Genomic DNA, 14,083 nt, shown 5'->3' with positions numbered 1-14,083 from the left:
TACAAGTTAAAAGCTGCTCATAGCAGAACTACAAAGACAGTATTAACTATGGCTCTACCAAAAGAGGGCCTTGTGTCCGTACAGTCAGTGATCAGACAACTACTACAGAGACACAGTATCAACTTTGGCTCTACCAAAAAAGGGAAGGCCTTGTGGCCGTACAGGCACTGATCGGACAACTTCGCTGACCAATCTTGTGTTCAGAGCTTCAGACCATCTCATCAGGAGACGCGACACTTTGCAAACCAGTTCCAACCTTGCAGTTGCTCTGCGCGTAGTCGCAGGCCTCGGCCACAGTGAGGAAGATCCACTCGTCGCCGACGAGCTGGAGCACCTCGGATTTGTCCAGCTTCCTCATGATCTCGCTCCCGGGGTTCGCCAGCGCAATCTGCAGACGTCTCTTGTCGACGCTCTTCTTGAGATCCTCCACCATCTTGGTCCCGCACGAGTCGATGCTCGCGACGGATCCCATGTCCAGGACGACGCACCGCAGGCTCTCCTCGCCGGCGGCCCTGATCCGGTCAACCTCGTCGTCGATCCACCGCGCGATCCTCTCCCGCAGGTAGCTCGCGTTGGCGAAGTAGATGGGCGAGTCGATGCGCAGCACGAGCACCCCCGGCGTGCCCCGGGCCGTGTCGTACTGGTCCATCCTCCGGTACACCGTGGTGCCCGGAACCCTCCCCAGGGCCGTCGTCCGCGGCCGCGCGACGGAGAGCAGGATCCGGAGGACCAGCACCGCGACGGCGACGATGAGTCCGATGTCGACGCTGGCGAAGACGACGCCCAGGAAGGTGCCGAGGCAGACGCAGAAGTCGACCTTGTCCACACGCGCGAGGCGCGCCGCGGCGCGGAGGTCGACGACGCCCAGCATGGCGGAGGCGATGATGGCCGAGAGCGCCACCTGCGGCGTGTGCCGGAAGAGCGGCGTCAGGAAGAGGAGCGTGGCCAGCACGGCCAGCGCCATGACGGCGTTGGACGCGGCCGTCCGGCAGCCGGCGTCGCGGTTGACCGCCGACCGCGAGAAGGGCCCCGCCGTGAGGTAGCAGGAGGTGCAGGACCCCGCCATGTTCATCGCCCCGAAGGCGATCATCTCCTTGTTCCCGTCGACGTGGTAGTTCTTGGCCATGGCGAAGCTCTTCGCCACCGCAGACCCTTCCTGCACGGCGCAACCATGCATCGATCAGTAGCCGAAGATAATTAAGTGGCACGAAGTGTCAGATATATGAGAAGGCGATCGAGGTGCTTACAGCGAGGGAGATGATGCCGGTGATGATCCCGGTCTTGGCGGCGAGCCACGTGTGCGGCGACGAGAAGAGCAGGCTGTGGATCGACGGCGGGTTTATGCCCTTCTTGATTGAGCCGATCTAGAACATCAGTTGGACGTTGCCAAGTTTAGTCATACAGATAGTCTCGATCTAGTGCTACGCGTCATGCGCTGTGTGTTCGTTGATGAGTGAGCTCACCGATTGAATTCCGTGCTTCTCCCCATGGATGAGGTAGACCAGAACGGTGGAGAGGATGACCGACACCAATGGCGCCGCCGCCGATACCCAAAACAACATGGGCTTCCTCTTTCCCTGTGAAAACCAACGAGCATCGTATCGTCAGGCAATGCAAATCACGTATGATTTTGTATCTTAGTACTTTAGTAGGCAGGTACTCACGATGTATCGAGTGATTTGCAGGAAGAGGAAGAGGCAGCATCCAAGAACAAATGGTTGCCAATGCCACTGCCCCGTCTGGGAGAAGACGGAGGCCATGATGGCGGGGAGGCCGGTGTCGTGGGTGAAGTGCGGGAGGCCGAGGAACCCCTTGAGCTGGCTGAGGCAGACCACGGTGGCGCAGCCGCCCATGAACCCGACGATGGCGGCGTGCGAGAGGAAGTCGACGAGGAAGCCGAGGCGGAGCAGGCCCAGCGCGGCCTGGAAGGCACCCGCGAAGAAGGTGGCGGTGAAGGCGAGTCTCGCGTACATCTCCGGCTCCGCGGCGGGCGCCACCGCGGGCCCGAGCATGGAGGCGAAGAGCAGCGAGCCCACGGCCATGGTGCCCACCGCCAGGTCCCGCGAGCTCCCCAGCACCGTGTACACCAGCGCCGGCACGAAGCTCGAGTCTGCAGCAGATAGATGGCAAAGCGCGCCACGTGGCAGTCAGACACGATTCATACAATTTATGATGCAAGTAGTAGATGTGTAGGGTCGGGGCAGTAGTACTCACAGAGGCCGACGACGGGATCGAGTCCGGCGAGCCTGGCGTAGCTGATGCCCTGAGGGACGGCGAGGCTGGCGACGGTGAGGCCGGAGATGACGTCGGCGCGGAGCTTGGCGAGCGAGTAGGCCGGCAGCCACTCGAGGCAGGGGAACGCGTAGCGGAGCGCGGCGAGCGCGCGCGCCCGGCCGGCGGGCTCGCGCGCCACGGCGCGCCACGGCTCGTCCGGGAAGAGCGTCTCCCTGAGGCTGGCGCCGACCGTGCGGAGGAACGAGCGCGGCGGTGGCACCGGCACGCGCGGCGGGAGCCGCCCGGGGGCGACCGGCGCCACGACGACGACGATCTGGTGGCCCCCAAGCACCATGCTGGCCGGAAATACACGCACGTCGATCGGGCGAGCGGTGGGCGCGTGCTAGCTAGCGTCTGGATCTCTCTGCAGGTGCCTGCCTGCCTGGTGCGCGGAGAAGATGATGATTTGGGATGGTGATCGTTGTGAGACTTGCGAGGACGTAGACGGGAAGGGTGAATATATATAGTGGCACGGGAAGGATGAGCCGGCCGAGTCGTTAATGGAGATGGAGCGAGTCCGATCCCGCTCCCTACTGCTTCTACTCGTACTCGGCTGCTCCCACTCCGAACGCAACCAGATCTGAAGCTGCGCTGCGCGTTGCGCGCGTACCTGATCTGATCGAGGTCGATCGAGCATAGCATTCAAACGTATGTTTTGTAATTTTTCTGTGTTCTACGATCTTGTAGGATTTCAGTTGCATTTGCACTACAATCCTATAATTTTCCTATTCATATATTTTGTGAATCCTAGGTTCCAAAGAGGTAAAAAGGATTATACCTTACCTCCGTTCTAGGTGGCGGATCGTGGTCCTATTGATCACTTCATAATCTAACTCAACCTTTAATCATTCTTAATTTAAGAATATATATAAATAAATTTGATCTTTTCGTGCTTGATTCTTAAAAGTATAATTCAAATTTTGAGACTCTTTACCATCCTTGAAATGTTGAATGTGCCGGAATTATCAACGGCCATCCCCTATAGCTGAACTGTTATCGTGTAAATAGACCGGAACGAGGAAAATTTGGAGGTTGAGGCCGGTCCTGCCATGCTATGTATGCAGATGTTGATGTTCATCAGTCATCAAGGCTTGACATCTCTAGATTTTTTTCAGCTCAGCAGTCATCAAGGCTTGACATCTCTAGATTTTTTTTCAGCTCATCAGTCATCTATCTGTAGCTATTAACCCAGGAGGCTTGATATGTCTAGAGTTTTTTTTTTCAGCTCATCAGTCATCTATCTGTAGCTATTAAGGCTGATATCAGCAGCGTTGCTATCCGCCCGTGTAAAATCGCTGGTGCTCCCTCGTTTGCACACCGCTTTTTCAAATTGCAAGGTCCGATAGCTTCGCTGCTGATATCGGTCTAAGCATCCATTTTTTAGCCGCTCTGTTTCTCGAAGGTGTTTATAAGGGTAGGGTTGCATACGTGTATTTATAGGGATGAGTTATAGGGATGAGTGTATATGCGTGTTTATCAACATCTCCGTCTATGCTACCTGTGGTAAAAAAAAATTTCGCCGGAATGGGCGTACGAATGAAAGTGGTTGCATCGGCAGTCCATATTTCGGTTCGTGTTCCCATTATTCAACTCGCTCAGTTACTGCGAGGCTGTATACAGGCCATAGAGGGCCAATTGCAGCCACAGTTGCGCACGCAGACATTGGATGATGACGGTCCAGGTTACTGGGGATCATCACTGCCGGCCGCGGTTGAGCCGCGCGGCGGTGGCGATGGACGCGGCCACCCCGCCGGGCCGCGCCGCCGCGTCGGGGTCGCCGCGCACCTCGGCGCCCACCACCCGCGCCGCGTCCTCACGCTCCACCTCCTTGTCCGCGCCCAGCCTCGACGTCGCATCCTGCGTGCGAGCACAGACCGTGTACGTCAGTACGTGGGCAGGTCGTCACAAACACAAGGTGCAAACAAGTAAGTAAACACGACACGCGTGCACGTGTCTGCTACTCTCCGGCCGCCTCGTGAGGAAGGACGCGTGGCGTACCGCGAGGACGTCGCGCAGCGTGGCCCTGTCCTCCTCGCGCAGCGCCAAGGCGTTGGCGTCCGCGGCCGCGCGCGCCCTCGCGGCGAGCCCGTCCGGCGGGGCCTCGTCCGTCCCGCTCGCACGCGCCTCCGCCGCCGCGATCGCCGCCGCGTCGCTGGGTTCCACGGGCTGGTCGCCAGCCGAGAACGCCGTCGCCTCCAGCGCCTCGCCAATCGTGATCTTCGTCCCGTCCCTCGCCGCGCCTGCTTGACCGCCGCCTCCGAGTTCGCCTACTTCTGCTGCGGCGCCGTCAGCGGCGTCGTCCTCCACCGCCTCAGTGTACTGCCCGACAGGCTGCATTACATGTATACGCATGGGCGTGAACGCAGAGTCAGCGCGCGGGCTCAGCTCTCAGCTTGGAATCAAGAACACGGTGCACGGCTAACATGATACCACCTGGTCGGCGACGAACTCCGTGACGACGCGGGCGCCCGGCACGCGCGCCTCGGTGACGGCGACGCCGCACTCGGCGGCGGCGCCGTCAGTGGCCGCCTCGTCACGCGCCACGACGCCGAGGCGCTCGTTGCGCCGGGCCGCGGACTGCATGATGGCGGCGGTCCCGCCCCTGGGCGCCCGCCCGAGCACCGCGCTCTCGGCGGCCTGCATCATGGCCGCGTCCTGCGGCGCGATGGGCGTACTCGCCAGCTCGCCCTCCACGGCGAACACGTCGCCGTAGCGGACGGGATCGGCGCCGCCGCCGCCGCCCGGTCGGTCCTGGCCCTGGCCGTCGGGGTTTGCCGGCTGCCTCCTCAGACGCTCCTCCTCCTGGCTCATCCTGGGATGTGAAGCTTCGCTAGCTGCTGGGTGCGGGAAGCGTCGTCGTCAGTGCTCTGAGCTTTGACCCGCTCGTGGCTGGTTAGTGGGGGCGAGCGAGCTGAATGAGAGGGGATGGGTATGGGAGGAGGCGAGCGACGTGGGCGGCCGCGCGGACCGGCACGTAGCGCCGGCGCTGCGACGTGGCGGCTGCGCACCGGCCCCAGGCGGTGCCTGGAACGAGCGTACGGGGACAGAGCAAAATGGGCTCTGGGGCACAACGTGTCGTGCATCGATCATGCGTCCGGCGGTGCGCTGATGAACAAGCGTCTGGCAACATACAATCAGCTGCACAGAGCATAGAGTTAGTTGTTCCTTTCCCAATTTGCAAACATGCAGCATGACATGATAGTCAAATACTAGAATTGTTAGGGTCCGAAGGACTTGTCCTAAATAGAAATGGAAAAATGGTTTACTTTTCTTAATCGAATAACTTTGTATGCACTCACAAAATCGTAAAAAATCATCACGGTTACGGTAAAAAAAGAGTATTTATACCTCCTACCTCCGTTATATACTTCCCAGAATGGCCCTATCTGCCTGAAATATTGGTGGTATATTTTGGTGGTAGGGGCATTTTCTAACTAGAGAGTGTACAAATTTCTTTCTTCTATCCAGTCACCTTTCTTCCGTCAAAGGTATCCTCTGACCTCATCTTGGGGTGACTGCCTTGACCGTGACCTTCGGTCGGGGCTTCCTTGTGAAACTCGGCGCCCTCTCGGCTTCTTGGCGATCGATGGTAGCCTTTGGCTTCTTCCTGGGCCTTGACGCCCGTAATCGAAGGTTCCCCTTCCTGGAGCGGTCATGACTTGGCCCCTTGGGACGCCTTCGCCCCCATTACCTCCTTTCCTTAAAAAAGAACAATCGTATCCAAACCTATTATGGTCGGAGGTTAGTCATCACGCGATCTCCGGATTCCCGACTCGCCCATAACCTTCGATACTGGGTCCGGAGGTTACGATTCCCAACAAGAATCCCAATCTGATCCAATTCGATTATTGTGAAACAACGTCTTCACGGTAGAAGGCACGCACTCTTTTCTCTCTCTTTGTTAACTCTCATTCACGTTTTTCTTCAATAATAACAAGAATTTTATTAAAATTAAAAGATTTACATCGACCTGATACGATCTTTTTAAACCACAATCCTAGCTTCTTCATTACCAGAATATCCGTAGACTAGACCTCCACCGATAATAACCTAAAGTTTTAGTTTAGTACATGCCTGCCCCATATCGTGCATATAATTTTATCACATCCCTAATTGAGGGCAAAGTTTCTAGTTAATTCATGAGGCACCATCGGCCACTTTTTACTCCTGAAGTGATGAGTTCTGAAATCCCTGATGTTTACATTTCTGATCATCCTGTTGGTCCAGTTCCAAAGTAGTCCCTTGATACGCTGAGAGAAGATCATTGCGAGGGTGCTGGTGAAAAGGGATGGATCGCCCATATCCGCGATGATGATCATTCATGACGCTGGAGATCAATTTCTCTGTGGGGAAAAGGACTTTGGAAGCCCAGTAACAAGCTGAACCGTGCGATGCTTGTGTTGGGCCAAGCCTATTCGTGCTGTGATACTAGTAATAATCTGGAACGATTAGAGAGGGAGAGGATGATGAAGTGTCCAGAACCCTAGCTGCTTTCCCCAATCTCTCTTCTGAAGAATACTATCCCAGGAGCTCAGCTTCGCCGTGACCAGCACCGGCGGGCAGTACATCCAGTTCCTGGACGTTGCGCCGGCGGGATGGCTGGCCGGCCAGACCTTCAACACGTACCAGAATTTCTACTACTGATCCATCGACCGAAACCAACGCAATAAGTTTCTGCTATGTATGTTTCTCGGGAGTCAGTGCTAGCACGTGATTTCTCATATGTTTCTCGAGAGCCTCTAGATAGGCAGTTGCTCTTTTGGATTAAGAATAATGGAATACAAAACCTAGCCGCTTGCTTCACAGCTAGTTCACCGGCATGTTCCAACCTGTACGACCAAACTCCTAATAAAAGAAACATAAAAGAGTACATAAATAGTGTGTAAGTACTTCCTGCGTCTTTTGGTTTTTCTAGATACGTAATTTTTACTTACCTAGATAAAAATTAAAAAGTATAAACAACACATGAAGCAATGCACACCTTCTATAAATTACTTTTGGTGCCTCAAGTTTTTGATAATATTGTTCCCACCACAAACTTGGCTGCTCCACGACGACGAGAGCAGCACCAATTGTGAATATATTCATGGATAATTTTAGATCCCACGAGTTCACTTCCGAGTTTTACCCTAGCTAAGTAGCTAGCAACCGATCGAGGTCGTACCACGGGGCGGCGAGGCAGCCGGCCGATCGAGCAGAGGACCCGGCCACCCCCAGCCCAGCTTCAAGCCACGTGAAGTTGTAACATGCTTGCACCGTTACAAACCAGATTTCAAATTTGGTGGCTTTTCAATCATGAAATCTGATGATTTAATAAAAAACCAGTTAGCACAAATACTCGTGTGCTATAATTTAGCACGGATGGTCTGCATGAGTCGAGGCTTGGTCCTGGCATGCCATGCCATGCCATGGATGCCGATGGATTTCGCACGGCTGGGAGTGGAGTCGCACGGAGGCCGAATGCGGCCGTCGTCCAGCCGGAAAGGCAAACAGCAGGATGCCCCGAGGCCCTAGCAGCAGTTTGATCGCACTGGCGGGGTAGTAGGCCTTGCTGGCTTCATCGCTACTGGATTCCAAATATCATACACTGCACATGGGACCTTCTCTCTCACGAAACTCTGTTACGAGAGCCGCAGATCGTTCGTCTGCCATTGCTGCATGCAGAGGCCTGAATCTAGCTGCATTCCTAGTTTGTTTGCGAGTTGCCTCTGCCTGATCGCCTCCCTTCTCCCATATGATTCTGATAGATGCACTCGATCTGAAAACGTTTGGCAATTACAAGATTCTGGAAGGCTAGCTGTTCACGTTTACGATTTTACACATGGCTTGCAAGCTAGATAAAAAAAAAACTTGCAGCTAGAGGCCTAGAGGTAAGAATCCCATGCAAGCCATCAGCAGACACCGGAAACAGATGGATTTTAGTTTCTTCAACATTTTGCAGGGTGCCTTGAAACACCACAACAACAACTCCTCTTGATACATTACATTGTGTACTGCCGCATTGTTGAGTCGCCATCCCCCGCAGCAAGCTGCTCGATCAGCTTCAGTAGCGCCCCCTCTGCACCTGCAGCAGCAGCTCAAAATTAAAAGGGAACGAACAAAACAATCTTTGTTTTGAGTTCATCAGGATCTTAAAGTGTAGTGTAGCTCGCCGGCACGCACCTCGAATCCGACGAGCGAGCGGCAGTAGCCGACGGTGGCGGCGGTGAGCACGGAGCTCGTGGACCCGCACTCGCTGCCCACCAGCGACGCGCTCGACCGGTCCAGCCTCACGCCCGCCCAGGGGTTCTGCTGCTGCTGCTGCTGCTGGTGGTGGTAACCATAGCCGTAGCCGTAGCCGTAGCCGTACCCGCACGCGCCGACCGCCGCCGGCACGCCGATGTGCGACGACGACCGCTGCATCGTCTTCCTGGGCGCGCCGCGGCGCCGGCTCGGCTGCCGCTCCAGCGCCGCCGCCCCCGCCGCGCCGTCGGTGCGCTGCCGCGGCGCGCTCTGGGACCGGGCCTTGGCGCGGGACGACTCCGTGTTCGCCATGTAGCTCGGGACCGCGCCGTACCCGTCACACGCGTCGTACGGAGACACGTACGGGCTGCTCCCCGCCGCCGCCGCGTGGTCGGCGAACGCGAACGCGTCGTCGAAGTGGCCGCTGTACGCGTGCTGCGGGCTCAGCTCCGCGCCGAACGCCGCGGACGACGGCGCGGGCGAGCACTGCCCGCCGCCCCCGCCACCGCCGCCGTAGCAGTAGTACTCGGCGAAGCGCCGCTCCCTGGATTCTGTCGCCGCCGCGGAGCAGCTGCTCCGCCCGCGCCACGCCGGGTCGCCGACGTCCACCTCCACGATCTTCACGTGCTCCTCGCCGGACCGGTCCATCTCCTGCGCGCATGTACAGAAGAGCAAGCTGTCAGCACTCAGCAGGCGTGTCTCCGACCGACTTTGTGCCAAGTTGGTGAGGCGCGAGACGTTGCTGGTCACGGCACGTACGTAGGAGCTGCGGCGCCTGGGGTGCTGCGGCGACCGGCGCTGGTAGGCGGCGGCGGCGACATGGTCCGCGTCGACCATGCGCGCGCGCTGCGCCCGCAGGCGGGACTGCGCGTCGACGAGGGCCTGCATGCGGCGGAGCGTGGCGGTGGCCTGCCGCCGTACAAGCTGGCCACGGATCAGCGCCTGCAGCTTCACCAGCCCGCGCAGCGCGCACAGCGCCTTCCTCGCCTGCGTTATCATGTTCGTCAGCTCAGTGGTCGGTCACAATCACAAGGGTGCTTGCGATCGTGACAGGTCTGTGATGTAATTCCCGGATTCACTCACTAGATAGCCTCTGAATGTGGCCTGGATCCTGGCGGCGGCGGCCTCCTCGACGGCGCAGATCGCCGACACGTCGCTCTCCTCCTCCGCCGCCAGACGCGCCACCTCGGCGGCCGCCTCCGCGGCAGCCATCACCGCGGCGTCGGCGGCCCCCGCCGCGGCCACGGCCAACACGACGGCGTGGTTGCTCTGGTCGAGCCCGTCAGGCTCGCGCCCCGACACCGACACGCCGGCGATCCCCGCCGCCGCCGGGTCCATGGACCACAGCGGGGACAGCGCAGCGGCGGGCTTCTTCCCCTGCTGCTGCTGCTGCTCCGTCGCGGGCCGGCGGAAACTCCATCGCTTCTTCTCCCGGGGGCTGCTGGCCGCCGGCAGCGGCGTGGCGTCGCCGTCCTGCTGCTGCGGCGGCGCCTTCTTGCCGCCGCCGTCCTTCCTCCCCGCCAGGATGCTCTTGAGCCACCGCCCCGCCTTCCCCATCGCCGATCGACCTTTCTCCAATCCAAGCGCGGAAGCAACCTACCCGGCGGAATCACGCACGCGTACGTCCACCTCGCTCGGTCAGTCACATGAGACAAGACGACGCGGCGCAGCTATATACTATAGCTACCGCCTCGACGCCTCGACGATGAGGGAAGAAGGATCGGAGCGTAGACAGACCACTGCTACAGAGAAACGGGTTCTAGGAGCGGATAAAGTTGTACGTGCAGGGACGGGTGTGGTACCAGTCCCTCCCCTTCTTTACAAGGGCAGATAATATATATCCGCTTCTGTAAATATATTTTTATTGACGGGCCATGACTTCACCCGTCCTTGGTCATCCCTGACCTGTCCCTATAAATGTATTTTCAGAGACGGATTAGAGGTGACCCACCCCCAGAAACTGATTAAAAAAACAAGAAAAGGAAAATAAAATGCTGGCCCCGTGCCGGCCGCAGCCACGCCGCCGTCGGCGCCACCTGTGCCCCCATGTGTGGAACCACCGCGGCACCCGCCTCCCCACGCCGGCAGCGCACGCTCGGAGAAGGCTGAGCTTGACGCCGCTACCCTTGCACGGGAGGAAGATGACGGTGCAAAGCCCCGCGGACTGGATGAGGGACGCATGGACGTACCACCTAGGCCAGCGAATCCACAATGGCCCAGGCGTGGCGGCCAGAGGCCAGTGCGTGCCCCGGCCCGCCTACGCCCTCAGGATGAGAAGTACATGGACGCCAGGAAGTACATCTCGGCGCCGGTGACCCGGTCGAGGCGGAGCGCATGGAGCCGCAGCAGCGCCACGCTCCTCTTTGTTGCCACCGTGGTGGCCTCCCTGGCGGAGGCGGCGTGCGGCCGTTGCAGCAGTGCTCGAGCATGGCGCGGCCGGTGCCAGTGCCGCGTGACTCCTACCAGAAGATGTCGTACGCCCACACGACCCTCTGCTCGACGAGGTTCTGCAGGCGCGCCTAGAGCGCAGCCTCCCCCTGGCCGCTCACTGGCCTTGGAGCTCGGCCTCCCCCCGCAGGGCCTCGATGTCGTCCGGGTCCAGGCGGTCGAGCGCGTTGATCTCCTCATCGAGCTTGTCCTCCATGGCCTTCGCGGCCGACAACACCTGCTTCTCCAGGATCTGCAGCCACCCAGCCCGGTCGCCGTCGCATCAGAGAAAGCGAGCAGAGAGCGAGAGTTGGGTGAGCTGAGGAGGAGCCGATGCATGGTTACCTGGCTGACGACTTCGTCCATGGTGGCGCTGTAGGAGGGAGGGGCACCGGCGGCTGGCCGAGATCGAATTGGGAAGCGAGCGAGAGATAGGGCGAGAGAGATAGGGACGGAGACTGAGTGCGGGGACAGAGAGAGGGACGGAGAGATTGTTGCAACTTGCGAATGATAGGATAAGGAGAAGTGCGGTGGGTGCGTTGTGGAACCCATGTAAATGGCGCCTTCTCCAGAGAAATATTTAGAGGCGCTGCTTTCAAAATTTTTAGAGGCGGGTGACAGCTTAGAAATGCTTTTTCAAGAAGCGGGTCAACTGTTATAGTAGACCCGCTTCTTTTATAGGAACGGGTTACCTTTTATCCACCTGTGAAAAAATAGGACATTTCTATATATTATTTTTTTAACAGTGGACAGTGCAGTCGATGGGTCGCCACCGGCAGGCAGCCAACCAACCCGACGAGCCACCCACCCCGGCACCCGGCGGAACATAACAGGTAGAGGTACAGCACAGCGGGCGAGTCAACCGAGGCGAGAGCTAGCTTATCAATCGCGCGCCATGTGCTCGGGCCGGCGGGGCGGGACGGGAACGTGGTGGAGGGGACGATCCCAAGTTCTTAACAAGGCTGGCTGGCTGTGGCTGGATGTGAGGGGAGGGAGATGGATGATTTGATTATGGCAAGTGCTGTGCGCTGGGCGAGCGAGCCCGACCGGAAGATGTGTCCATGCATGTTACTCGCGGCTCATCTGGTGTGCGGCCAGTCCGTTTCTGCGAGCACGGGGTCTTCTTAGTTCTTTCCATCTTCTGAACTTTGTCGTGGCCTTTTCTGGGGTCTCCATATTTGAACTTTTTAAACTTAAAGCAAATATGCAAGAGCTAGCACTAGAGCACTAGGGCAACCTAAAAAATCCTACATAGTCGTGTGCAACCTCAAAAAAAAAAAAGGCAGGAGCCAGGATGAGTACAACTATTCAGATCCCTTTACAACTTAAAAAGAATTCTACAGAGTAGTTGTGTGTTTAATCTCTCTAACTTCTTCTAGCTGGTGGTCATACTAATTTTTTTTTGTCAGCAGTCGGCACGCGCAAAATTGACGCCCAATATTTGCGCCCGAGACATAAGAAACTGCCCATTTCATTTTCAACGTGATTGTATGTGCCCTTCTGTCATTGTGTGTGGCCGTGCATGGGACCTCTGCACCGATCAGTATAGTCCGGCCATGGTCTCACATGCTTTGGTTGGGTCGGTGTGCCATGTGATTTGTAGACCTAATAATGCTTTTTTTGATATGATGTGATTTTCTAATAATTAAAAAAATGGTATATGTACATTATTGGATCATGATCCGAAACCAAGCCCTTTTATGTGATTGATGTACATAAAGAAAATGATACATTTTGAGTTGAGGATGGAGCTGCATCTTTAGGTGGTACACAGTACATAGGTATGCATTTTTACACATGTTAATTGTTTCTTACAAGCACCATGTGTCCATGTACCATGTGGTTCTTGACAGGGTCTCTTGTCGTCCCTCGTACCCTTTTTCAACACCGAAGTAGATTCTTCCGTTGTCATCACCTGTCCATACGCTGCTGCAGCTTGATCTTCCTCAAGATTTTATCCCTTCTTCACCCCTCCTATGCCATGTGAATATGAATCATTACTGGGTACATATATATAAGTCTCGATGTTTTTGTTTGGATGCATGATTTGGAGCAGCGTTGTGCGTTCGGTGGTTGGCGGTCACATGCGTCTGCCTGGTCCGCCAGGAATTTGTTCCATTGTTCCTGCTGTATCTGACCCCCGTGTTGGCCTCGTGGAGACAAAAATAAGTTCAATGGCAGGTAAGGGATGAAGTTAAATTTTTAATAGCACTGTAGGGATGATCTAAATTTTAATAGCACAGAAAGTATGATTTAAATTTTCAATGGCATATAGAGAATTTTCTCAACTGCCTTAGCTGGATCCGTCAGCATCTGCGGCATTCAGTAACCGCATGGCCGTCCGGTCCCAATTGTGACCGCTACGGGTGCGTGTCTTCTTTTTTTTCAAGAAGTGCTACGTGTGCGTGTCGGTGGTGGAGTTTTAACTCTGGTTCAGCTTGAGCATGACATTGAAACTGCCAGCATGGAGACAGCTAAACATGAACCCACCCCATCACAGCAACGTAGTACCACAGCTGAACAGTGGGTACCGCCTACCGCTACTGATGAACCGAGGCCTCTGGGTACATGCAGAATTCATTCAGAGCGGGCCCTGTTGAGGGTACATGCAGAAGCATTTAGCGCAGGAAATGAAGAAGAAGAAACGCGCGTGGAAGAGAACAAAGACGCGCGCGCGGCGCCGCTGATGACTGGCCGGGCTGCCACCACACGACATTGCTCCCGGTCATCCGTCCATGTCCGCTTCCTCTCCCAGCATGTGCCGCTCATGTGCTCGCAGGAATAAAAAGGACGACGGACGGCGCCCTACACTACCAGCGCCGCGGCTAGAGAGGGCTAGGCCATGGGCATCTGCAGTATCAGTATCGATCTGCATTATGAATTGCATTGGTACTGTGTCGAGTGTCATCATCTGCAGCCAGGTCGGGAGGTTACTACTCTCGCAAAAAAACGAGCTGCTGAAGATGATGATTGGGCTCGGCGTGCATGCAGATGGAGCTAGTGGCTAGGGGATTTTTTTTTTCATGGCTGGGTAGATGGAGAGCCGCAGGAGGAGATGATTGGATTTGGTTCAGCAGGTTTCGACTGGTTTTTGCTGCACCTCCCATCCACCGCGGCAATACGTATCTACGGGCATGCATCATGACAGGTCGATCGTATC

General features: G+C 56.7%; 3 protein-coding genes across 3 annotated transcripts; all 3 read right to left on the bottom strand.

The window, feature by feature from the left end:
- Positions 1 to 208: 208 nt before the first annotated feature.
- Positions 209 to 2,569, bottom strand: LOC112872881 (sulfate transporter 3.2-like). Its single transcript, XM_025935917.1, has 5 exons — positions 2,215 to 2,569; positions 1,665 to 2,110; positions 1,464 to 1,577; positions 1,248 to 1,364; positions 209 to 1,156 (listed from the first exon to the last, which is right to left on the bottom strand). Exons 1-5 carry the CDS (start codon positions 2,567 to 2,569, stop codon positions 209 to 211), a joined length of 1,980 nt encoding a protein of 659 aa, XP_025791702.1.
- Positions 2,570 to 3,969: 1,400 nt separating this feature from the next.
- LOC112872880 (late embryogenesis abundant protein D-34-like) lies at positions 3,970 to 5,085 on the bottom strand. Its single transcript, XM_025935916.1, has 3 exons — positions 4,708 to 5,085; positions 4,273 to 4,605; positions 3,970 to 4,131 (listed from the first exon to the last, which is right to left on the bottom strand). Exons 1-3 carry the CDS (start codon positions 5,083 to 5,085, stop codon positions 3,970 to 3,972), a joined length of 873 nt encoding a protein of 290 aa, XP_025791701.1.
- Positions 5,086 to 8,057: 2,972 nt separating this feature from the next.
- LOC112876965 lies at positions 8,058 to 10,259 on the bottom strand. The gene is made up of 4 exons (XM_025941155.1): positions 9,580 to 10,259; positions 9,256 to 9,483; positions 8,437 to 9,147; positions 8,058 to 8,338 (listed from the first exon to the last, which is right to left on the bottom strand). Exons 1-4 carry the CDS (start codon positions 10,051 to 10,053, stop codon positions 8,318 to 8,320), a joined length of 1,434 nt encoding a protein of 477 aa, XP_025796940.1. The 5' UTR covers positions 10,054 to 10,259; the 3' UTR covers positions 8,058 to 8,317.
- Between the last annotated feature and the right edge of the window lie 3,824 nt (positions 10,260 to 14,083).

This window comes from Panicum hallii, chromosome 9, assembly GCF_002211085.1.
Source record: "Panicum hallii strain FIL2 chromosome 9, PHallii_v3.1, whole genome shotgun sequence".
NCBI classification, from domain to species: domain Eukaryota; kingdom Viridiplantae; phylum Streptophyta; class Magnoliopsida; order Poales; family Poaceae; genus Panicum; species Panicum hallii.
The sequence above is the reverse complement of the archived record's forward strand: the minus strand, read 5'-3'. Positions and strand labels throughout refer to the sequence as shown.